This window comes from Bos indicus, chromosome 11 (assembly GCF_029378745.1).
Source record: "Bos indicus isolate NIAB-ARS_2022 breed Sahiwal x Tharparkar chromosome 11, NIAB-ARS_B.indTharparkar_mat_pri_1.0, whole genome shotgun sequence".
Lineage (NCBI taxonomy): Eukaryota > Metazoa > Chordata > Mammalia > Artiodactyla > Bovidae > Bos > Bos indicus.
The window spans coordinates 70,324,937-70,349,755 of record NC_091770.1 but is presented as its reverse complement, the minus strand read 5'-3'; the positions used below and the strand labels follow the sequence as shown (position 1 = coordinate 70,349,755).

General features: G+C 47.6%; 1 protein-coding gene across 1 annotated transcript in view; it reads right to left on the bottom strand.

Annotated features, from left to right (window-relative positions):
• Positions 1–24,819, bottom strand: part of ALK (ALK receptor tyrosine kinase) — a 735,395-nt gene that overhangs the window by 112,500 nt on the left and 598,076 nt on the right. The window contains exons 6-8 of the mRNA XM_070798938.1: positions 16,044–16,175; positions 6,536–6,667; positions 4,035–4,135 (exon numbers count right to left, since the gene is read on the bottom strand). Coding sequence (XP_070655039.1) covers positions 4,035–4,135; positions 6,536–6,667; positions 16,044–16,175 — 365 coding nt within the window. The remainder of the gene's footprint in view (positions 1–4,034; positions 4,136–6,535; positions 6,668–16,043; positions 16,176–24,819) is intronic.

The window sequence follows — 24,819 nt, the reverse complement described above, 5'->3', positions numbered from 1 at the left end:
TTTTAATGACTGAATGGAGGTCTCCTCCCTGTGGACTAGATAGCCCATGTCGACATGGAGGAGTCCCGCTGGTCACCTTCTGCCCTGGTCTCAGCAGCTCCCAGTCACTAATCAAAGCTTTTATCACTACAGGGCAGATGCCAGAGACAGAAAGGCCAGGTGTGTTCCAGCCCTAGGGTGTGTGTGTCTGAGTGTTTGCACATGCGTGTATGGAGAGGACAGAGGTGGCTGCAGCTTCAGCAAGGTCAGAAAACCAGTAGCCGAGAACTGGCCTGCCCTAGGGTATCAGCATAAATTAAGTGGGTCACCTCCCACTTCCTGGGTCCCTTTCATTTCTGCAGCTCATAGAAGGAAAACTACTACATTGTGGAGGGGGAAAGAGACTGAGGGAAGCCCACTTCCCCCCCTCTCCCCCCCAGGCCTTGTTCCATCCTGAGAACATGGTTTAAAATATTCTAGTCACAGCTCAGACTATTCAAATAAAATAGAATTTCAAACCACACGGGGCTTGTTGAGACATTCAGTCTGCTAGGATGTGTGAAAGGCAGGGGGAGGGGCGGAGACGGCCCCTGCCACTCTCCCGTCCTTTTTATTACCAGCAGCTGCAATGCTAGACACATCCCAGTGTGTGTCCCCACCCGGGGGACGCGAGCAGTTCTGACAGCAAGCAAGTGCATGAAAGCCACTGCAAGGCTCCCTTCCCCAGTGGCAACTTTAATTATTTGAACTGGAGCTCAGCAAAATCAAAATAAAATCTGAATGTGTTTTAAGTGGCTCCTCAGTTTCTTGCAGAGAATAGTTTGTGGGTAGGAGAGTGGGGCAGGGCTGGGCAGAGGTCTTTAAATATTCATGCCCCACATGCCACAGTGCAGAGCCATTGAAGTGGCAGCATCTGCACCAAGGCCAGGCAGTGGAGAGAGGCCCTGGTGACAGTGGCTGCAGGGATCTGGAGGGAGGAGGCCAGAGCTGGCATGCTTCTGAAATGCCCTGGAAGCTGGTTGGCACAAAGGCACACCCTGGGTATGTCTCCATCATCGGTAGGCCACTGACCTAGATCCACGTGGCTCTCAGAGTGGCTCCCACTTCTGTCTCCACCACCTCTGTTCCCCACCCCATCAGTCAATTCTAATCCCTCCTCGGACTCATCTTTCCAAAAAGGCAAGTTATATCATAATCTTTGGCACCCCAGGTAATGGAGGATAGCTCTCAGCTTGGGTTCAGAATAAATTTCGGTCACAACAGGCAAGGACACCTATGGATAGTCACTCTTAAGCTTCAGTGTGCATCCAGATCACCAATGGTGGGGCTTGAAAATGCAGATTCCTGGGCCCTTGTCAGTGATGTCATTCAGGAGGTCTGGGGTGGGGCCCAAGAATCTGCATTTGTCATATTTTCCAAGTGACTGCAACTGGAGAAACACAGACCTACTAGTAGCTTGTAGCCAGATTTTCAAGGAAATGCATTGAAGGCAAAACCAGTTTCCCTTTGGGATCCACTGATGACTGTAGTTTCTCAAGAGTATTTTGAGTTATTCGGCAATTACTTCAACTCTCTGGAGGCGTGGACCAGGACTGTTAGGGTTTAGAGAAGATGCTCAGGGGTGGGTGTCAGCTGGGAGCTCAGTGCTTCCAGCCTGTCCCCAAGGGCCTGACTCTCACCAGAGACTTCCACCCATGGCTCTATTTAGTGTCCACCTTCCTGCACCAGGGCTCCATAGCCAATGGAGGCCCCTTTAGGGTTGGAGGGAGGTTAACCTCACACAGTCCCACACAGCAATGCAACATCTGTTTCTCTGTCACCGACATTCAGCCAACCTGGGAGAAGGAAATCAACTTCCTGCCTTCTGTATTTAGGATTCGAGAGAAACAGATGGCAGGGCTTACAAACCTGGAAATGCATATTTCTATTTTGGCCATTTATTTTTCTGATGAAAACATTTCTCCAACATTGGGAATTCAAAGACCCAGCAGCCTGAGATGAATGATCTGAAACCCTGAATGTGAAATAACTGTGAGCTGAAAACGGAGTGGTCTCCCTGCCTTCCCTTCACTCCTCATGCTGAGCCAAGCTCTGGAAAAGGGCAGGAAATAGCAGAAACTGCCCAGAGCAAATGTGACTGGGGGAGTAATAAAATAGGCCAGTAAAACAAAACACCTGTTTAAGCTATTGATCAACCCAAAGGTTATTAGAGAAATGATGACGTATTAGAAAAATATCATTTTTACCTTGACATTTCTTTTTTTTTGAAATCAGGCTCACATGAAACCTAGTGAAAAATAAATTTGAAGACGAAGTGACTTTAAGGATTCCCCTTGCCTGTCAGACAGGCCAATCACCTCTCCTCATTTAGACTTCCTCTTAAGAAACTTCCCTTTCTAGGTGATGCTCTGAGACACCCGAGAAGTATCAATGATGACTGAGTAATTCCACCATTTGCAGCGGAGAGCATGGTTTCTCAAATACAATTTAACATAATGAATCTACTTATTTGTGCCCTGACTTCTTCCAGAAAGGATTTAAGGTGGCTCACAGAGATACATAAAACATACACTAGGAGAAGGTGAGGTTGATGGGGGTAGATGTCAAGTAACAATATAAAAGCGAATCAGGAGCGAGGCTGCTGCAAACTTACTGGGTAAAGACAGACTTAATTCTACCATTCTTCTGATTAAAAAACCATCACTGATATATCTTTTCCATTCTCCTTTGCTTTATGTCTGTGAGTTTTTATTTCACAAAAAGACTAGAGGGCTTGGATTTGCCTGTACAGGAAACGGCAACCCACTCCAGTATTCTTGCTGAGGAAATACCATGCACAGACTGGTATTACATGGGTAACTCTGGCGGGTTACAGTCCATGGGGTCACAAGACTCGGGATTCAGGGACTAAATCACCTCTTTCCTGCACCTCTCGTGGTCAAAGCCCCGCTTGCCGGGCACTGCTTCCAGCCTGCTCAGGGGATGTGAATGTGGTCAGTTTCACAATATCCACAGCTTGAAAGGCAACAAATTGCTCCGAGAGCACAAAGCTATTCCTGAAAGAAGCCAGGAAGGAGTTTCTCCTGTGAGTTTCCAGAAAGAGAGGACTGGCCAAATTTAAATTCAGTCCTGACTTCCTACAGTGTGCGCGGTACTGTCGCAATGCTGGGCCAGTGTGGAGAAGCGCAGTCTGGTTGTTGGCTAAAGTTCTCTTCCTCATCCCCCATTCTTCTTCGCATATTTATACAGGGTTTCAGACATTGTTGGTTAATCTTTGTGCTACTTACTTTGTACTAGACCGCATGACAAGCCCTTTACAAATATTAAGCTATTTAAGCTTCACCTCCCTGGGGTAGGCACTCTGAGTCTCTACTTCCAGGTGGGAAAACTGAGGCACTGAGAGATTATTAATGGATAAAACAAATTAGGCCACCAGTCAGCGGTGGAACCTGGATTGGACCCAAGTAGTTGATTCCAGAGTCCATAAGCTTAATCACTGGGCCCTCTGGGGGTCTAAGCTCATCTCCTGGTCCCTAGAGAATATGACCTTGGGCTAAGAATCCTGGCACCAGGCCCTCAGTTCCCACACTGAAGGGGTAACAGCTACGCTAACTGTCTGGGCCAGTGGCTCTGGAGGCACTTCACCGACTGCCATTGATGCCTTAGTGATACTTATGTAAGTCAAAGTGTTGATGCTTTGAAACTTTGAAATGTATTGTAAGAGACTGACATCTTAGACTGACATCTAAGGATTCTATAAAAAGTTGCTGTTACCATTGCCTCTTATGTCTTGGAAATATTTTGGAGGTTTGCTGCCATCAAAGTTCTATTGCAAATAGTTCAGTGCAGCTGAGTGTGGTGTTTAAGGTGAAATTCACTGCCATGCCATGTTGCTAACTACTGTCTGCCTAGAAGATGGTGCAAACAGTCTTCTGGTCCTCCCACAGGAGAAGAAGCCTGACCATCAGTCTATTTTGCTCATCTGTGTGTGTTCACCTGGAAGTGCCCTGAAGTGGGAGGAGCAGGCAGAGAACTAGAAGAACACCAAGACTTGCCTCACACGGAGAGTTCTTCATGGGCGCAGGAAATGTAGCGCTGGTCACTGCGGCATTTTCAGAGGTGGGGGCATCAGTGATGCTGAGCAATAGGGCGTGGCCTGGGCAGAGAGGAGAAGAGTCAAAACTGCACCATCCTTGTGCACTGAAGGGCCTTGGGGTGCAAGGTTAACGGGCCCCACACTATTCTTCTCTAGCCTCGGGACTGAAGATGCTGTTACTTCTGCTTCCAGTGGGTAAGACAGCCTGCTTATCACTGACTATGAGACTAGGCTTGTGCAGAGGTCTTCGTTCTAAACAGCCTGTGACACTCCAGCACCGTACATCTGGGTTACTGCATTCCCTGATCTCCCATGGCCACCAGCTTTCGCTCATAGCCCGGGAGCAGCCTGAAGCACGCTGGACTTCCCCAGGTCCACCCTGCCCCCCATTTCCAGTCATGCCCGTGCTTTGCCCTCCAGTGGTCTCAGAACCTTCACTATCTACTCCCCTCTCCGGAGCTCAGGTCAGCCTGTGCCCCATCCCCTGACCAGGAAGACTCATTTATTCTTTTCTAAGCACTGACCTGCCAGAAAACCTGGCAGAACATGAGCCTCAGTCCAATGTGGTGGTGGGAAGGAGCATCTGCAAATGTCCAGGAGTGCTTGCCGATGTTTGGTGCTGTGGAGGTGGGGGACAGAGTGAGCCCAGGGCGCTCACTTTCAGGGGGCTCACAGAGCCCCAGATCGGACTCTAGTCATTCATTTCTGTGTTTCTCTATCTCATAGCAAAATGTTTATAAAGTTACTAACAAGTAACAAATTCAGATGGGTCCAGAGGAAAGTAACTAGACCAGGCCAGAAATCTTGGAAAACACCCTCCCACCCTTGAGGAAAAATCAAATGGCCAGGGTTATGTGACCAGGGAGGGAAAAGACCTGTGGTAGAAAGGTCATAATGGTTGTCTTCAAATATCTGAAGGGCTGCCTCTGTGGGAGAGGGCACAGTTCAGTTCTGTGGGGCTCCAGGAGATGGAAATCATGATCACTGAGAAGAATTTACAGAGGGGTGGGGCTCATCTCCAGGTAAGGGAATGGATGTGTGACTCTGAGCTGTTAAGCAACAAAAAGGGCTGCTTTTGGAGGCAGGGAGAGACCTGTCACAAGAGGTATTCAACAGGGCTGGACACATTTGCTATGGGTGCTGTCGGGGACCATCAGAGCAGAGACGAAGATCACGTCTCACGTCGGGCTTTGAGCTGTTTGTCTTCTCTGCTCCTGAAGACCAGGCACTGGGCATGAGGCAGTGCAGTGAGAAGGCTGGAGGAGAAGTGAGAGCTTTTGGCCTCCACATCTGGGGAGGGTCCTGCAGACTCCCCCATGGTCCAGTAACTCAGCCTCCCTCCCAGCCGGGCCCAAAGCCAGCTCACTAGATGCAGCCGGCTCTGGGGACCACGGACAGGACTGCAGGGCTGCTGAGATCCTCAGTGGTAGATGTGGACCTTGTCCTGTCTCATACTTTTTACTATTAATTCTTAAAGGAAGCTGTAGGACGCACAAGCTTTGCTTGGAAAGAGAGGAATTTTGGTACAAGGGACTTCAGCTGGAGCAGGTAAACACAGGGGAGGGGGGAGAGACCCCCTCCATCCTACAGAAAGCTGGGGCCCCCAGGTCTGCTAGGCCTATCCACGGTGCACAGGCCAAGGAGAGGCCCATGAATGGATGGTGTGGCCTCTCTAGGGGCCCAGCTCTGGGAGCTACACTGGCCGCACAGACCACCTCTGACCCATGTCCAGGCCAGCACTTCCAGGTGTGGAGTCAGCCCAGTGTGGGTGGCATCTCTTGGGTATGTGGAGACCCCATGCCCCCCTGGCAGTCAAGCAGGGCCTGTGAGAAGATGAGCTACAATGTGAGAAGGGTGGGAGTTGCCAGTTTCAGCCGGATATAGTGGTAGGGTTTGGCTGAAGAATTTGGGCCCCAGGGAATGATCTAGATAAGCAAAGTTCCTAGGCACAATCCTGGGGCAAATGGCAGGAGGACCTCCCTGAGTCCCAGTCTCCCACGTCATAAAGTCTCCCACCTCTCTGCAGGATGGAGGGGGTCTCTCTCCCCTCCCCTCTGCTCCCCTGTGTTTACTTGCTCCAGCTGGAGTCCCTTGTACAAAATTCCTCTCTTTCCAAGCAAAGATTGTGCAATAAGGAAAAAGAACAGTTTTCCTTATTTCTCAGTGAGTTCTGTGCCTAATACACAGCAGGTTTCAATAAACTTGTCAAATTATTATTATTGTTATTGTTGTTCTTATTTTTTAGCTAATCGTTTATCAAAATTCTCATTTTAAGGATCAAAGGATCAAAAGGTAACGTCAGCCTTGGCTTGATTTAATCACTCTAATGCCCAAGGAGGTCTGAAGAAATTGTGTGGGCGTACCCCAGGGCAGAGGCGGGGAGGTCCAGTGGCTCAGGGTGGTGCCCCATTTCTGTCGTGTGGCCAGGTAGGGACCAGGGAAGGGAAGAGAGGGTGGTACCTTGGTGGTCTTGGAACCGGGCATCCTTTAGGGTCCGGACTTGCCATTGGGGTGTGTGGGGTGATGGTGAGCTTTGGGTCCAGCCGCAGAAGCCATCCTCGAAGTCGCAGTAAAAACCAGCAGGGAGTTTACCTGCAGGGAGAGCACAGGGGCATGGTCATTGCCGGGACTGCTAAACCCAAATCATCAAGTAAAATTACCCAGGCATGACCATTCTCTTTAATAACAGCTCCCTAACCAGACCCACAATGTCTAATGCTACTCATAGTGAAGAGAAGCCTAATCTCTAACTTGTACGTGTGCTGGTTTCCTGTTTTCTGATCTTCTGAAAATAATAACTTCACAGCATGGGGTATTGCTAACCCAGCTTTATATATGAGAAAGCAGAGGCTCAGCAATGTTAAGCAACTTGACCAAGGTCACAGAGTAACCCAGCTGGGATTTGAACCCAGCTCTTCTGCCTTATTTGGAGAAGGCAATGGCAACCCACTCCAGTACTCTTGCCTGGAAAATCCCATGGATGGAGGAGCCTGGTAGGCTGCAGTCCATGGGGTCTCGAAGAGTCGGACACGACTGAGTGACCTCACTTTCACGCATTGGAGAAGGAAATGGCACCTCACTCCAGTGTTCTTGCCTGGAAAATCCCAAGGACAGCGAAGCCTGGTGGGCTGCTGTCTATGGGGTCACACAGAGTCGGACATGACTGAAGTGACTTAGCAGCAGCAGCAGCTTCTGCTTTATTTATTTATTTTTGGCTATGTTGGGTCCTTGCTGCTGCGCACAGGCTTTCTCTAATTGTGGAGAGCAGGGGTTACTCCTCGTTGTAGTGGTTGGGTTTCTTATTGTGGTGGCTTCTTCTGTTGCCGAGTGCAGGCTAGAGGGCATACGGGCTTCAGTAATTGCAGCACACAGGCTCACTTGCCCCACAGCATGTGGGATCTTCCTGGACCAGGAATCAAACCTGTGTCCCTGGCAGTGGCAGGTGGATTCTTAACCCCCAGATCACCAGGGAAGTCCCTCTTCTGCTTTTAAATTCTGTGCTCTTCACACAGAGCCACCATGAACAGGACCCTAGAAAAGCCAGTGTGTATATATATATATATATATATATATATATATATATATATATATCACTGAAGTACATTTCCAGTGATCGGCACAATTGATAAGACTGTGGTGGTGGCAGTGGTAGTGTTGGTTGGGAGGTGGTTGCTTTGGGTCCCTCAAATCACCTCTGTCTGCAGAGACACACACTGCTCAAAACTATCTGTTTGTTTCCCAATCCCCTTGCAGTTAAGTGAAGGCCCATGGCTGGTTCTGGCCAATGACATGTGAGTGGAAGTGATGTGCATCTCCTCTGGAGTGAGGCTGTGAAAAGCCCTGGTGTAGATTTCAGTCTCTCTCTTCTCCTGCTGAAGTGACTGAGGAGAATTCTCGTTCCTGGGAGCGCTGCTGCAGGAAGATGGCGCTTCTGCCAGCAGGAGAGATCCTGTGGGGTAGGGGCCCCTCCCCCCAACCCTCAGTGGACAGGAAGAACCGTAAATGTTATGTTAAGCCACTGGAATCTGGGGATGGTTTATTACTGCAGCATAACCTAGCCTATCCTGACTAAGCAACCCCAGCCCCTGGGGCCTCTTTATATCATCTGTTGGCTCAGCATAAACGGTCCCGTTAGCACTTCTCTCCTTATCAGCCCGACCTCAGGTCCCATTAAATAGGCCACCGTCAGTTCTAGAGACCATATATTTCCCCATGGCCCACAGAGAAGGACAGGCGCAGAGGGGTAGAGAGAACTCCCTTGCTTCAGCTCGCTCATAGAATGGCTGGAAGCCTCTCAGCCCTGAGGAGTTAGTGGGTTTTCCAGACTACCCTGATGGTGCCCAACAGCCCCGGCCAGGCCTGTCTCCACACGGGAGCTCTCGAGCAGGGACCAGCACCTCCAGTGTCCTTTCTTTGTCTCAGCCTTCTTGGCAGCAGCAGGCTGACAACGAGGGCCCTAACACTTCCTGGCTATGACAGCACCTTAGTGAATTATTACTCATTTCCCCCTGATTCTCTGTGCATTTCACACAGAGGCAGAATTATAAATTAAAACAGGCTGTCACTGACTCTGAGCATCTCTTCCCATTTATACCCCCCTGAAGAAACCATCCCCACCCCCAGCCCCACATGTTCCTCTGATTAAAAATCCAAAAGCAAAGGAGATCTTTCTATTTTATTTTTTATGCCCCCCTCAAGGAATTTCACATTCACTTCTTTAGCAAAAACTAACTGGTAGCTGGAAGCGACCTTCCAGAAAACGTCCTTCACACATGTGCTTAAACCAAGACCACAATGGAAAATTCCAGCAGGCAACGACAAGCTTCAGGTAGAAGGAAGGCACAGGGCTGAGCTGGGTCCTGCACAGCGTATCGCCCCCTCCTCACTCTTCCAGGAAGTAGAGGCAGAGAACTTAGCCTGACTTATCGGTGTTGGTGCCTCATCAGTACCGGACACCTGCGCTCTGGTCCTAACTTCTCTGCTTTCTGCAGGTGACTTCAGATAAGTCACTTCCTTCCTCAGATCCCTCATCTGTAAAGTGGGGTAAGGTAGTGCATATTTCACAGGGCTGTTTTGAGGACAATGTAAGAGAGAGAGTATGGAAACATTCTGTAACCACAGCAGTAGTGGCATTATGAATCATCATTCATATCTAGGCAGGGAAACTCAACATCTGAAACTGCCAACACTACCCTAGGGGCCAGAGATGAGTCCCTCAGCTCCTCTCTGGAAATGCCTGGGCCTTCCACTGAGACAGGAATGAGGAAAGCCATTGGCATTCTCCACCTTCTGGAAGCCCATTCTTGTCCTAACTTGACATAGGATCCAGGGTGAGCTGAGGTCAGAAGCCCCTTTCTTTTTGGATGATTGAATAAAGGGAGACGAGATAGGCCAAAATAGGTCAAAGGGCAACTTATGTGACAACGAAAACCTTGAAGGGTGGGCAGGGGTGCTGAGAGGATTTCTACTGCTGTAAGAACATCAGAGCATATGCTCAGCAAGGAGCCAGTCCTGAGGAAGATGGTGGGATGGTTGCCAGCATCAAGCCCTTGGCAGATCAGGCCGGGGCGGGGAAATTGCTGCTAAGACCATTGTTGAGCAGTGTTAGCACCCCGTGTTGGATCTAAGGTGTTATGTTACCTCATCCATCTCAAGCACCTACTCAGTGCCTGGCGTGTTGCAGGGCCTCAATACTTATTTGTTGAATGAAATGGGAGTTGGTCAATCTCAGGGTCGGGAAGGAGGAAATGACAACCCACTCCAGTATTCTTGCCCAGAGAATCCCATGGACAGAGGAGCCTGGCAGGCTATAGTCCATGAGGTTGCAAAGACTGAGGACACGATTGAGTGCTGACACTTTCACTTTCTTCAGTCCCCTAACTCTCTGCCACTTAGAATGTGGTCCAGGAGCCAGCCACACCTGCATCACCAGTGAAACTGTTAGCTGTGCAGAATCTCAGGTCTCCCCTCCCTTCCCCCACCTACTGAATCAGAATTTGTACTTTTAATGCTCTTCACATGACTCCCAGACACCTTAATGTCTGAAAGGCACTGCTGTAACCCACCTTCTTCTTGGGCTGCAGCCAGGTACTTCGCTGGCTGGATGGCCAAATCAGCTTTGTGTGGGTCAGTCAGTCCCACAATATTCGGCAATTATGACACCTGATTCCACTCTAAGAGAGACAAATTGGTCGGGTCACAGAGATGTGACCTCAGCAGCAGCTGCAGGAGCTGCCAAGTATAAACTCCAGGCCAAACGACACTACTTCTTTTCCTTCCTGGGTGACAACTCTGTTAACATTTTTGATAAATATGTGTTATACATTTCTTTGAAAATATAGAGTCATGGGAAAAATGCTAGAAGAAATACATCAAAATATTATGGTTATCTCTGAATGTCTGAGAGGGAGGATTATGGGAGTTATTTCCTCCCGTGTACTTTTTGATTTTCCAAATATTTTACAACCAACGTGTTTTATTTTACAATAAAGAAATAAACCTAAAAAAAAAAACCCAAACAAACTGTTTTCGCCCGACGGGAAGAGTATCCCAATAAACAGAGGAGATTATTGGGTACGTGGAGAGGGAGTGAGCTGCCTGCAACACTGAGCGAATCCACGACCCACCCAAGGAATGAAGGGGGGCAGCCTGAGGGACACTGCATGCCTTCAAGGCCATTGCTCAGGACACAGAGGGAACCTTGAAGACACCCTTCAATGGGTCACAGCATTCGGGGATGTAGACATGAACTGGCTATGTTTAATTAGAAAAAGGTGTATGGTATATGCGGAGAAGGCAATGGGAACCCACTCCAGTACTCCACTCCAGTACTCTTGCCTGGAAAATCCCATGGGCAGAGGAGCCTGGTAGGCTGCTGTCCATGGCGTCGCTAAGAGTCGGACACGACTGAGCGACTTCACTTTCACTTTTCACTTTCATGCATTGGAGAAGGCAATGGCAACCCACTCCAGCGTTCTTGCCTGGAGAATCCCAGGGATGGGGGAGCCTGGTGGGCTGCCATCTATGTGGTCGCACAGAGTCGGACACTGAAGCGACTTAGCAGCAGCAGCAGCAGTATGGTGTATGGTGGTGGGCTTGGAGGATGGGATGTGAATGGACACGTTCCTGATTGGATGGAGAAGTGCCACCTCCATTTCAGGTCCCCAACTCGTCTCAGTCAGAAATGCCCCTCAAGCTTGAGCCTGATAATCTGAATGAAGCTTAGTGTGAGTGTGGGGAAAGTGTAGGGAGTTGAGGCTGGGAGTTGCCAGGATACAACCTACTTTTTCCCTCTGAATTTCAACCATGGTTGAACACCCTGGCTTAAGTTTAGTGACCCTCATGGGGACATCCCCAACAATCTTAAATGACTACTGCTCAGAGAATATGTTCCAACAGGTTCCAGACCACCTGGGAAGGACCAGATGAGGTCAAGAGCATTATCTTTAATGCATCATGGACAACAGCACCTCTGCAAGCATCATGTTCCAACTCGTAGTACTGATGACGAAACTGAGGCCTAGAGCGTGGAGACGAGTGATCTGAGTGACCCCTAGAAGAGCTCTGGACCTTCCCTGCCTTTTCCTGGCCTCTTCTTCCTGCGTGGATATGTGATGAGAGTTGTGTTGGAAATTGCCGGAAACTCATGAAACTAGTGAGTCCGGCTTGCAGTGACTGAGAGCATGGGCTTTGAAGTCAGTCTGGATCTGAATCAGTGCTCAGCCACTGGCTAGCAGTCTGACGGACTCCAGGTTCCTCATCTGTAACACGGGCACAATAGCATTATTGCACTAGGACTGCTGTGAGGGTGAAATAAGTTAATGTGTGAAGAGTGTTCAGAGCAGCTTCTAGCATATAGAAAATTCTCAATGTTAGTTGTTACTATGCCTATTGTTATTTTCATGGGGTTGGTTTCCAGAATCAACATTAGTCAGTGTGATGGGGAAAACAGCTTAAATGCTGAGAGAATAGGGGTGCCCATAAAAGAAAAAGGATATTTACCAAGAGTACAACCAAGATCAGAGTGGCAAAAATATCAGAATAACCCTCCTTCTAATTGGACTTTCCTTCTATCAACCGACTTCTGTAGCGAAGAGCTCGGTGGGGTGTTCTCCAGGATGGAGCGGTCATTCTGACAGCTGGTCAGAGCAACTTTTAAAGTCTGGCTGAAAAGGTTTCTGGGCTCCAGGTGCCCACCCTCCTTACTGGAACCGGGCTGCCCTCAAGCTTGGGGTTGGCCCTGAAAACCCATTAATGGCAAGCCCCAAAATGGTGGGAAAGTGCCCTCAACCCACAGTAATGAGCTGGATCCCGCAGGTTCAAAGCTCTAATCATAGCTCTGTTCCCGACATGCTGCGTGACCCTAAACAAATCAATTACCTTCTCTGTGCTTTCATTTTCCCAATTGTAAATCAGGGCATGGACTGCCTGACCTGTGTCCCAGCTGGGAAGTGGGTATCACAAACTTTAAAAAGGCCAAGACAAAGTCACACAGTTCAGAGGCACTGCTGGAAATACTATAGAGACAAATAAGTAGACAGAGACACACATACAGGCTGGGTCCGGGGCAGCACAGGTGGGCCTGGCTTCTCGTTGGTCCCTGTGTGTAGTGAGAGCTTGGAGAAAAAGCCAGGAGCAGACCAGTGTGGAACAAGCCAAGGGCTTACCTGCAGCTCATTACCGAGTTTTATCTAAACCACTGAAAGTTTTGTATAAAAAGGAAGATTTTAAAATGGAAAAATGGATTTCTTTACTGTTTCACTTGAAAGGGAATATATAAAACCTTTTTTCTGTTAAGGGAAAAAATCTGTCCTCCAAATGACCTTGGGGACACTGTGAACTTCTTAGAGCTGTTTGGCAGGCAGGCCCCAGCGTCCTGGAGCCACTGTGTCTGAAGGGGCGCTGACTTGGCTGCCCAGGGCCCCACAGCACCCAGGCTGCTGTGTCCTTTCCCAACCATGATCCCCTTGTTTCACGCCCTGCCTGTGTGTTGGATTTTCAGCTCTCTGAAGACAGAGGCTGTGTTATTCGTCTGTGCTCCAGGATCAAGTGCACTTTTTAGTTCACTTTACCTGTGTTCTGTAAGTGCTTGTGGTTTTCCTGGAAGAAATGTCTCGAGTGTTCACTTCTCCCCAGGCAGCTGCTGAGAATACCATCTTCAAGTAGAGTGAGCACTGGGCTGGGAGTCAACTCTGCCCCTAACTCCCAGTGAGACCTCAGCAAGCTGTGTCCTCTGGGGAGCCCAGGCTCCCCAACTCATGTACTCATTTTAATCAACAAGGAGTCAGTGAGCACGTATGCTACACCAGGAATCGTTTGAGATCTTGGTACAGGGAAGAGTACCAGACCCACTCTGTCCACATCAGGGGAGAGAGGCATGGAAACCACCTCCAAGAGATGTAATGGATGCACCCCCACTAGGATGGCTAACATAAAAAAGGCAGACAACAGTAAGTGTTGATGAGGATACGGGGAAGCTGGAAACCCTTATACATTGTTTGTGGGAATGTAAGATGGTGTGGCCATTTTGGAAAACAGCTTGGAAGTTCCTCAAAATGTTAAATATAGAGTTATTATATGACCCAGCAAATCTGTTCCTACGTAGGAAATCTCATTTCTAAGAGAAATGAAAACATCTGTCTACACAAAAACTTGTATATGAATATTCACAACAGCCCAAAAGTGGAAACAACCCAAATGCTCATCCACTGATGAATGGATAAACAAAATATGGTACAGCAATACAATAAAACAGTTTCTGGAGATAAGAAGGAAACGAGTACTGACATGTTCTAAAACATGGATGGGCCTCAAAAACATTATGCTAAGTGAAAGAAGCTAATCACAAAAGACCACATATTATCCGATTCCGTTTGTATGAAATGCACATCTATAGAAACAGTAAGTAGATTAGTGGTTACTTAGGGCTAGCGGGAGCTGAGGAGGGAAGAGGGGGAGGAAGCTGAAGGGGGAGGGATCGGAGGGAATTGAGAGATTGCCAGGGGTTTCTTTTTGGAGTGATAAAAATGTGCTAAAATTAGATTGTGGTAATGGCTGCATAGTTGTGACTACACTTAAATTGTACACTTTAAACGAGTGAATTGTATGGTATGTAAATTATATCTCTCAAAAGATGTTAAAAAGTAATGAATATTACGGTGCATGGATGCGGGGCGGGGTGGGGTTGCATGGAGGAAGAAGAATAAACTGTACTGTTTGGCCATGGTCAGAAGACGCTTCTCAGAGGGACTGACTTTTGAAGTGAGTTTTGAAAGGGCAGATGTGACTTAAGATGGGAAGGTGCCGGGAGCCGGCATATTGCATACTGAGTGCATATTGCGTATTGAGTGCAGCACTTTCCACAGCATCATCTTTCAGGATCTGGAATAGCTCAACAGGAATTCTATCACTGCCGGGAGCCAGTGTGAGGAGCTCCACCCATGACAAAGGTCATGAGGAAGGAGGCTCGGCATACGGCATACGCAAAGGCGGGATCGAGCCTCAGGAGTCCCCCTGGAAATTCTCGAGCATCTACCCCCAAAACCAGAGTCTGCCTACTTTCTGCTTTGTGCTTTCACCTACACCTCTGACTTTACGGGGGGCTGTCCCCCACTACCTCTCTCTGAAAAAAGAGTTAGCTTACAACTCCAGTTAATAATTCCTGGGTGTGACAGTGTTTCAACCTACAAACTCCTTTGGAAATCCTCTAGCCTGCCTGAATAGGTTTTTCTGGCCACATGTGATTGCTCAGAGCCTCCCAACTGTGAGGGCATGAGATGTTCTAAACTGTCTAAATACAGATTCCTTTGAGCAGTTAAAAGATTGATTAGAAATTGTATTGGTGAAGGGTTTTTCACTTGTTGGGCCAATGTTTGCTGCTAAGTCTCCATATCCCTTACCTGCTGTGTCCCTGGCAGTGTATTGATTGATATAATTGGTGTAAATAGTAGCTTTAATATTTGTAACCTGGGACCCTTGAGTTAATTTCTTTTTCTTGTTATAGCCCACCATACCTTTGCTCTGTAGGACTGCAACTTTATCTAATGCTTTTGGAGGGTGGTGCTTGACTTATAACCTTTAGAGAAAAATAAGTTTTCTGAAGAAAGGGTCATAAAATGTTAACAGGCCTCCGGGCCAGAAGATGATGCAAATCACCTAAACTTTTGCGTATGATAAGTTTGCAGGAAGAAAGCCTGGCTTGCTGCATGACTCTACCCCTTCCCCCATTATCCTCTATGCATAACTTAAGGTATAAAAACTACTTTGGAAAATAAAGTGCGGGCCTTGTTCACCGAAACTTGGTCTCCCCATGTCGTTCCTTCTCTTACCTTCTGGCTGAATTATTCAGCCTCTTTTCTCCACTGAATTTCCTCATTGAGCTATCCTTATTCTATTACTCTTTATATCCTTAATTAAAGTTTAATTAAGCAGTTGTTTCCTGATCCTCGCCGACGCCGTCTCTCCTTCAAATACCCTGGATCAGCTGGGGCTGGACCCCGGCAGGAAAGGGCATTCTGGGAAGGGAAGGGACACAAACAAAGCCTGGAAGGTGTGAGAGCGTTCAGAGGAGGTTTGATATGGCTGGAGCTGGGGTACCTGGAAGGCTGTGAGGATAAGGGAGGCATGTGGGTGATGAAAGAAAGGCTTAGAAAGTGCAGGAGGTCTGGGCCTCGAAGGTTTCGCACATCATGTTCGAGTTGGGCTGTAGTCTGCACATTTTCTCTATACATGAGGATGCTGAGAGCATAACATAAGATCTGGCTTGGTTCTTAACTATACGCTTTTTCTAGACCATGGGTCTTAGCTCCATCTTTTGAAGACTTGTGTAAATTTTGAAAGTTGCCACTGAGAGGACATAAGTGTCATAGGACATAAGGGAGGTTGCTCAAGCTTGCCTACCTCGGGTGGTGGGGGGAAGGAGGGGATGTGAGCACAGGGTGGGGTGGGTGGGGCAGCCCCATCTACTCACGGCACAGCTGGCCCTCGTCTTCTCCCTGGGCACAGTCCTGGTGGAAGTCACAGGCCTGCCCCAGCTGAAGGACTGTCCCGTTCCAGCAAGTGAAGGAACTCTGCAAGGCCATCTTGGAGCCCGGAGATGATCCTGGAGCACACACAGAGACACAACCCTGGTCAGCTCAGCAGTCCCGCAGGAAGGCTGTCGAGAGGCATCCCTCCGTACCATTCACATCTCATGGCCTGGGACAACCCCGGCTTCAGTCTGGCCCAAACCAGGGTTAACACCAGGAGGCAGAGAGGAAGTCAGAGCCCTGACCCCACAGACCCCTGGCTGTGATGTCAGTGGTAGAGTGGCCTGAGCTTTGAGCCATGCTCCCCCAACACTGTGGGGTCCTCCAGTCTGTGGCTTTCGTGGGCCAGGTGGACAGCATACAGGGCCACGAAGCTGCCCTCTCCCTCTCATGGCAGGGGCTTGCTGGAGGTGGCCCTGGGCCCTCTTCCACAGGCTAGTCCCAGAAGGGCTCAGTTTGTCAGCTGATGGCGGATGACCTCTTGTCACTGTCAGATTGGCCCCCAGCCTAGCTGCACATTCTCAGTAGCTCTTGGGCATGGGCAACACACAGGCCCTGCTTCCTTTGGGAATCAGATCCAAACTCTACCTGTTCTTAAATGTCCTCTGTGATCTGGGTCCAAATTTCCTTTCCTGTCTCACCTCTCTCGGTCTCTCCCCACGACCCCTGGGCTCCAGATCCTTCTGGCTTGGTTGGATGCAACCTGGTGCTAGAATATCCATTCCCAGAACATCTTCTCCACCAAGTTGCTTGAGCCTCTGTGTGTTCCCAGCCCTAGCCAGTGTCCAGTTCACAAAAACTATGAACATCCGGTGACTTATCAGTGGCTGGCTGAATAATGCCTCCCCATCAACATCCATATCCCAATCCCCCAAAGCTGGAAATATGTTATTTTATGTAACTTGTTGTGATCTTTAGATGGCAGGTTATCCTGATTATCCAGGTGGGCTCAATGTAATCACAGGGTTCTTATAAGATGGTGATAAGATAGTCAAAGTGAGAAGCAGACCTGATGATGGCAGCAAGCTTTTGGAGTCATGGGAGGAAGAGGTTGAAGGTATTTAGGATAACAAGAAAAATTCTCCTGTACTTTTGCTTGGTGATTTCTAGTTTCCAAAGTATTTTTTTCTTATGCCTTATACATGCTCATGAAATACACTTAGGACCTTATTGCCCTTATTCTCAGTCCTACCAAAGAAAACATGAGCAAAATAAAATGCTTGTAAAGTCTTCCCCAGCCTATGAAACAAATGTAAGCCGTGTCCTGTTTTATTCACACCTTCTGATTAGGCCTTGTTTCTCATCATGTGTTTTCATGAACACGCGCATGTTTCATACACCAATTACTTGTCATTCCCCAAATAGCTTTTACTTTTACAGTTTCTTTTACTTTCCTTCATTTGAAAAATATATGCCTATTGTCTAAAGTTCAAAACCAGGGTAAAAATCAACAAAACAATGCTCAGAATCCCACTACCCAGAGGCCATAATTTTTAACATCTTGGTAGATTTCTCTTTTGTTTTTGGCCTGTGCTTTAAAAGTGTGTAGAGTTGTGTCATATGTGTAAATTGCTTAAATCAATTGAGGTTATATTGCAAGCTTTTTCTAGGGTTTAAAAATTCCCCATAAGAATACTTTTTAATGGCCACAATACTACGTGATATGTACCATAATTTATTTCAACATTATTCAATGATCAGATTGTTAGACTGTTTATAATAACACTTTGAAGAATATCTTTGAGCATGAATTTTTACCCACCTTTCAGATTATTTTCATAGGATAGATTCCCAGAAGTGGAATTACTGAATCAAAGGGTATAAACATTTTAAAGGCCCTTGATACATATTGCCAAATTGCTTTCTAGAAGTTAATCCAATTTATACTCTCACCAGCTGTGTTCATACATGCATGCCCCTCTTACTACATCCTGGCCAGCTCTGAACATTATCGTGATTTTTAACTAAAAGTATTTCCCTGCTGTTTTATTTGTATTTCTTTGCTAGTGAGGGTGTATATTTTTTTTCCACATGTTACTAGCTTTATCTTACTCTGATTTTTAGGGAATTGCCCACTTCCTTTTGCCAATTTACCTTTTAGGTTCTCCATGTTTTCCTACTGAATTGTATGAGATTATTAACAAGGATGTGAAATTATTTATCACATGCTTGGCATTTCCCCGCCCCCCCCCCCCCCCCCCAGTATTTTATATTTATTTTCATTCTGTTTATAATGCATCTTGATATCCAGGAGTTTTAAAATTTGTATGTAATCCAAACCTACATATTTTCCTTGGTGTTTTCTTCTTCTTTTGTGCCTTAGAGTGTTTGTTCCATGTGGGTTGGTAAGTAAGGTGTGGGTTGGCTTTTGTAGTCTTTGAGTTGCTCTCTCACTGCAAGGTTGCCCTCTCATTAGTGATAAAGAACCCGCCTGCTAATGCAGGAGACATAAAAGATCCCTGGGTCAGGAAGAGCCCCTGGACGAAGGCACAACAACCCACTCCAGTATTCTTGCCTGGAGAACCCTATGGACAGAGGAGCCTGGCAGGCTTCAGTCCATAGGGTTGCACAGAGTTGGACATGACTGAAGTGACTTAGCACGCAACTAGCTATTTGGATGCCTGTCTTCTTCACCAAACTGTAAGTGACTTGAAGGGAGGGATCAAGTCTTACTTCCATGAATCTACAACAGTGGCTTGTGTAGAGATCTCCTCACCCCAATATTTGGGACTTGAACTGTGGTATGTATTAACTATGGATGTGATCATCATGCCTGCTTTATATTAACAGTTGATAATACAAAGGTTCAGAGTGGTCACATGGCCTGCTGAGAGATTGGTGGAAACCCACATTTTCACATCTTGATCTCTATCTTTTGCACCCTGTCTATGGGGTCCCCCCACCAGGTGATGGGTGGTATGGAGGATGTGCTCAGGACTGGTGATAATGGGTACAAAAGGGCAGGGAGTCAGTACCCTGTCCTTTACTCACAAACCCGGATGGAGGAGGGGCCCAGTCATGGGAGGGGTGCTGCTTTCATTCTCTGGATGCCCTGGTGTTTTCTCTGGGTGCCCTGGTGTTTATCCCCAGGACCTCTCTGCTGCACAGCCACAGTCCAGAGAAGCCGTCTCCTCCAGCCCTGCTTCTACCAACTCTTCCTCATTTCCTTTCCCCAGTTGGATACTTACAGGCTCCCTGGCATAGCCTCCTCCATACCACAGGGAACTTTATGCTTGTGAGAGATTCAATTAGATGGACGCCTGGTACTCTGATCTCTACTGCCAGCCCAAACTCAAAACTAATGAGGCGCAACAAAAAACAACCACTCTGTCTTCTCAAGTTCTTTTTTTATGGGGCCCATAAATTTCAAGGAGGAAAGTACCCTTGGTGAATGGTTTTAATCAAGGGCCTGAGTTTCTGAAACAGCATCCTTTCTGTGGTTGTGAAATGATAATTCTGGCTTGTGGAATAGGGTAAACTGAGGCCCTGGATGGTCGCAGCCCGCCCCAATGCAGCAAGGAAGGGACAGAGCCTGGAAAAGAAGATCCAACACCCTCTTCTTGAGGTCTTCCAGCCACAGGTTCTGGTGATTCATGGAAACCACTGAAACACCAAATGCCCTAATCACAGAAAGATTAGGGAGAGCTAAGATCAAGTCACTTCAGGGAAACTGATGCTGGGGTTTTTTGGTTAGTAGGGGTCTTCTCTATGGAAATCTATTTATTACCTTTGAGGAGGCAGTTCTTTCCAGAATAATAGTATAAGTCACTGGGCTTCCCAGGTGGCGCTAGTGGTGAGGTGTGGGTTTGATCCCTGGGTCAGGAAGATGCCCTTGGAGGAGGGCATGGCAAACCACTCCACTATTCTTGCCTGGAGAATCCCATGGACAGAGGAGCCTGGCAGGCTACAGTCCATGGGGTCTCAAAGAGTCAGACATGACTGAAGCAACTTAGCACACATACATACATGGGTGTAGTAAGCCACCATCATTCCTTACCTTTGTACAGCACTGTAATAGCTTAGAATGTGCTTTCCCAATCCTTCTCTGTTTGAACCTCATAAAAAACTGGCAGAACAGTTATTCGTATTTCCATTTGATTAATCAGAAGAATGAGGATTCAAGAGATTAAATAACGGAGAAAGAAATGCTATCTAAACAGCAAGGCAGTACAAAATCCAGCCAGTTATTTGCTAGGTGCTTTGCCTGAGGTCTCACAGGGAGTAAACCACAGGGAAGGCCCAGAACGTGGTCAGATAACCTCAGATGGGGTTCTTCTCCCATCACTTGTATTAGATCACCTTCTGAACCAGCACCCTGACTGCCCAGGGAATCACTTGGGAAGTTAGAAATACTGTTGATATTCGGGCCCCACATGGCCCAATGAAACCAGTATTTCTGGAGGACAGACTCTTGGTACCAGGGTATGAAAAGCTCCTGGGGGACTTCTCTAGTGGCCCAGTGGTTGAGAATCTGCCGCCAATGCAGGGAACACAGGTTCAATCCCTGGTCCAGGAAGATCCCACAAGGCACGGAGCAACTAAGCCCGTGCACCAAAACTACTGAGCCTACATTCTAGAGCCCGTGCCCCGCAACAAGAGAAACCACCACAGAGGGAAGACTGTGCGCTACAATGACGAGTAGCCCCTGCTGCCTGTGTGCAGCAATGGAGACCCTGCACAGCCAAGAATAAAATAAATAGATAAGTAAATAAGTACAAGCTTCTGGAATGATTCTCATGAGTGTAGGGTTGAGGGCCACTTCCCTGAAGGGCTGGAGGATTTGGCCCTGAGCGCCTATGTGTCATAGGTGGGTCTTTTACCTCCATGGTTCTCCAATGCCCCCTGGTACAGTGAGGGAGTGGTCTCAGACCTAACCTCCAAGACCCCTTCCATCTTCAACATCCTGATTCTGGGGTTCTGAGCAGTGGTTCTTGGTAACTATCTGTTTAAAGGGTTGCTTGGATATAGTTCGTGCTGCCTTTATTAATGCTGACCACTTAATGGCTTCCTTGGAGTCTGCTGCCAAGTCACTCACCCAGCGAGCTTCCCCTGTTGTCTCCTGCCATCTCGGTCATCTGTCATTTCCATCTTGGAATATCTCTCCTGAAATAGCATGCCACACTTGCCTGCCTGTTTATCTTCTCTCTGGGTGAGGGAGAAACCAGTTCAGACTTGCACCCGAGATGCGTGGGGCCCCGGTCGGGTTACGTGAACCGCTGTTTGACGCTGAGTAATTCATTGGGTTTGCTCACTGGGAATGGTTCCTTCTCCCTAATTGCTCATTCAAAACAGAAACCCACACCTACGCCCCTCCTTCAATCGTGTCTCAGAGACTTCATGCTACAAAATCTACACAACTCTCCTAACTCAAATTTCTTTTTTAAATGAATGTCAAATTTTAGGGCACTTAATTAATTTTTAATTATGGTGATTTATGTGACATTAAAAAAGGCACAGTTGTATCAGCTTTTGGGCTGTCTCCCACCTGCTTGCTCTTGCCTAACTGATGACACTCGTTAAAGGGGGAAAATTTGAGTGCTGCATCAGTGGAGGGGGAGTGCAGATCTTGCTCTTAAATGAAAGAGAAGCAGAAACTATGGTGGGAGGAGGCCAGCTTCTAGAGTGTGGGGAGGTCAGGAGTGGGGCTGGAATCTGAGCCAGGCTCCCAGTGGAAACTTACTGTTTCCCAGGACAAGGAGAATCAGGTGTTCAAGGGTAAACAAGCCCAGAGACATGAAAATGGATGGTGACATGATGAGGATGTAGTCAAACAATGCACACAGGCTAACAGCCGCCGCCACCACGCTGATGTTAATGGAGGTGTTGGAAGGCCTGGGAACTGTGTAAATTAAGCCTGGCAGAGACCAGTCCTGTTGAGGGCTTTGGCCTCATAAATTGTAGTGCGGACAACCTCATTAAAGAACTGGCATCTTCGGTTCCTACTCAAAATGTAAATTGGTGTGTGGAGAGGGCCTGGCTTCAGAGGCCAAGAGGGTGGGATGAGGAAATGCTGTGCTAGGAGTCAGGAGAGCTGGTTTGAGGACTTGTCTTGCCACTAGTAAGACTCATGGGAGCATGAGCCAGTCACTCTTCTGGGCCTCAGTTTCCTTGTTTGTAGACTGTCCACAGCCAGTCACTCACATTTACCATGGGCTAGTTGTGTTCGCAGACTCTCTGCATCAGAGTCACACTAAGCTTGGTAATCATGCTACTTCTGGGCCTCGCTGCAGACCTACAGGATCTGAAAATCTCAGAGTGGGGCTCTGGATCCAGCATGTTCCACAAGCCCCATGGGGGACAACTAGGTACACCACAATCTGAGACCTCTAGTGCTCAGAAGGTTAACCGATCTTCAGTTCCTTCGCTCCTTGGAAGAATCTCAAGCCTTCCAGCACCACCCCTCTCTCACGGTGACAATTCCTTCCTTGATGCAGGGCTCTCATTTCTGTTATGACTCCAGCAGACCTGAGGCACCACTATGTTCAGTCTGTGCTGACGAGACCCCTAAGGGGCAGAGACTAGGTTCCAAGTGCAAGGAGGTTCCACTCTCCTCTTCTACTAGCTGGTGGTGTGAACTCGGACATATCCTCACAGGCTTCTCTCTTCTATAAATCAGGGAGGCTGTCTAATATACAGGATTTTTGTGAGGATCAAATGACGTTGGGTTTCTTAGGAGCTAAAGAGCATCCCAAAGAGTTTGGGAGAATTGGCCATGGAGGTTGGGTAGAAAGTTGTCAATGAAGGGGTTGACCAGGCCAAATTTTGGAGGCAGACAGTACCTCTGGAGATCCCTTATGCCTGATGTGTTAGTTGCTCAGTCATGTCGGACTCTTTGCAACCCCATGGACTGTAGCCTTCCAGGCTCTTCCATCCATGGGATTTTCCAGGCAAGAATACTGGAGTGGGTTGCTATTTCCTTCTCCAGGGGATCTTCCTGACCCAGGAATTGAAGCCAGGTCTCCTGCACTGCAGGCAGACTCTTTACCATCTAAGCCACCAGGGAAGCCCTCAAGTCCCAAGAGAAGATGAAACCCTTTCAGCAAAACAAAAGTTCAAACAAACCCAATAGTAATTTGTGACATAAATAATAGCTATGAAGAGTAATTGCAAGGAAGAATTTCTAAGATTATCTGTCTCTAGTGTCACCTCCACCACCAGAGTTAGTTTTCTGAGCCCAGCTCCCTTTAGGTCCTAATCCTAAACCTTCACTGGTTTCCATGGCCTTCAGTTCAAACTGAGCCTTTGCACACCCAGCTCAGCCCACTTTCCCAGCCTCACCGTGTGGTTTGCATCTTTAGCTGAAGACCATGACTTGCAGTTTCTTGAACATGCAGCCATAGCTACAGCCTTTGTGTAACCCAATTTGGTGGGCTAGATTCACCTTCTCCATCTGAGCAATTCCTTCTAACTCAGATGTCACTTTCCCCGATTGCTTGTTCTTCTCCCTTGAAGAAAGATGTATGCCTCCCTCTGCGGTTCTCTGGTAATCACTATACACCTTTAATGGTGAACTCATCGTCCCCATTGGCGATTATGTTTGCATTGCTAACTTCTCCCACTAAATTCTAAATTCTTTGAGGCAGGGGGTCTATCTTATTTTATCTCCTGGAGAGTGCCTGGCACATAGTAAGTGCTAATAAATGTATGCAGAAGAAGTGCAAAATAGATCACTAAGTTTAAGTAGAAAAATGGGATGAGGTAGAATTTCCTGGCATTCTGGAAATTACTAGTTCCTTTAGGTTGCACTGTAGCAATTCCATACACACATCTTCCCCTCTCAGCCGAAATCCCATGCAAGCTTTGGATTAGTGTACAATGTTCAGAGATTCTGCTAAGAGCCTGGGGTTAGGGTAGTGAACAGAAGGTGACATGGGTGACCTGGTTTGATGGGTAGGCCATGGGAACCTTCTCTGGGGAGGAGATGCTCGAGCTGATACTGAAGGAGAAGAGAAGTCAGTCAGCTGTGTGGAGAGCTGCAGAGGAGCAGGAACTGCATTGCCGGGAGTGGGAAATGATACTAATGATCTAGAAGCAGAGCAAAGGCCAGTGTGGTGCAAAAGGATCACAAGGGCCAGGAGGGTCATGAAGAGTGGATGGGAAGGGAGGCAGAGGCCCAGTCAGGCAAGATCTTGCAGGCTGTGGGAAGGGGTGTGAATTTTGCTTAAGGAGTATAGATAAGAGACTGAAAATAACTTGATTTCTAAAAAGGTTGTTCTGAGCAATTTAGGGGCTTCCCTAGTGGACCACAGCCTTGTCTGACTCAGTGAAACTATGAGCCATGCCGTGTAGGGCCACCCAAGATGGATGGGTCATGGTGGAGAGTTCTGACAAAATGTGGTCCACTGGAGAAGGAAATGGCAAACCACTTCAGTATTCCTGTCTTGAGAACCCCATGAACAGTATGAAAAGGCAAAAGACAGGACACTGAAAGATGAATTCCCCAGGTCGGGAGGTGCCCAATATGCTACTGGAGATCAGTGGAGAAATAACTCCAGAAAGAATGAAGAGACGGAGCCAAAGCAAAAACAACACCCAGCTGTGGATGTGACTGGTGATGGAAGCAAGGTCTGATGCTGTAAAGAGGAATATTGCATAGGAACCTGGAATGTTAGGTCCATGAATCAAGGCAAATTGGAAGTAATCAAATAGGAGATGGCAAGAGTCAACATCGACATTTTAGGAATCAGTGAACTAAAATGGACTGGAATGGGTGAATTT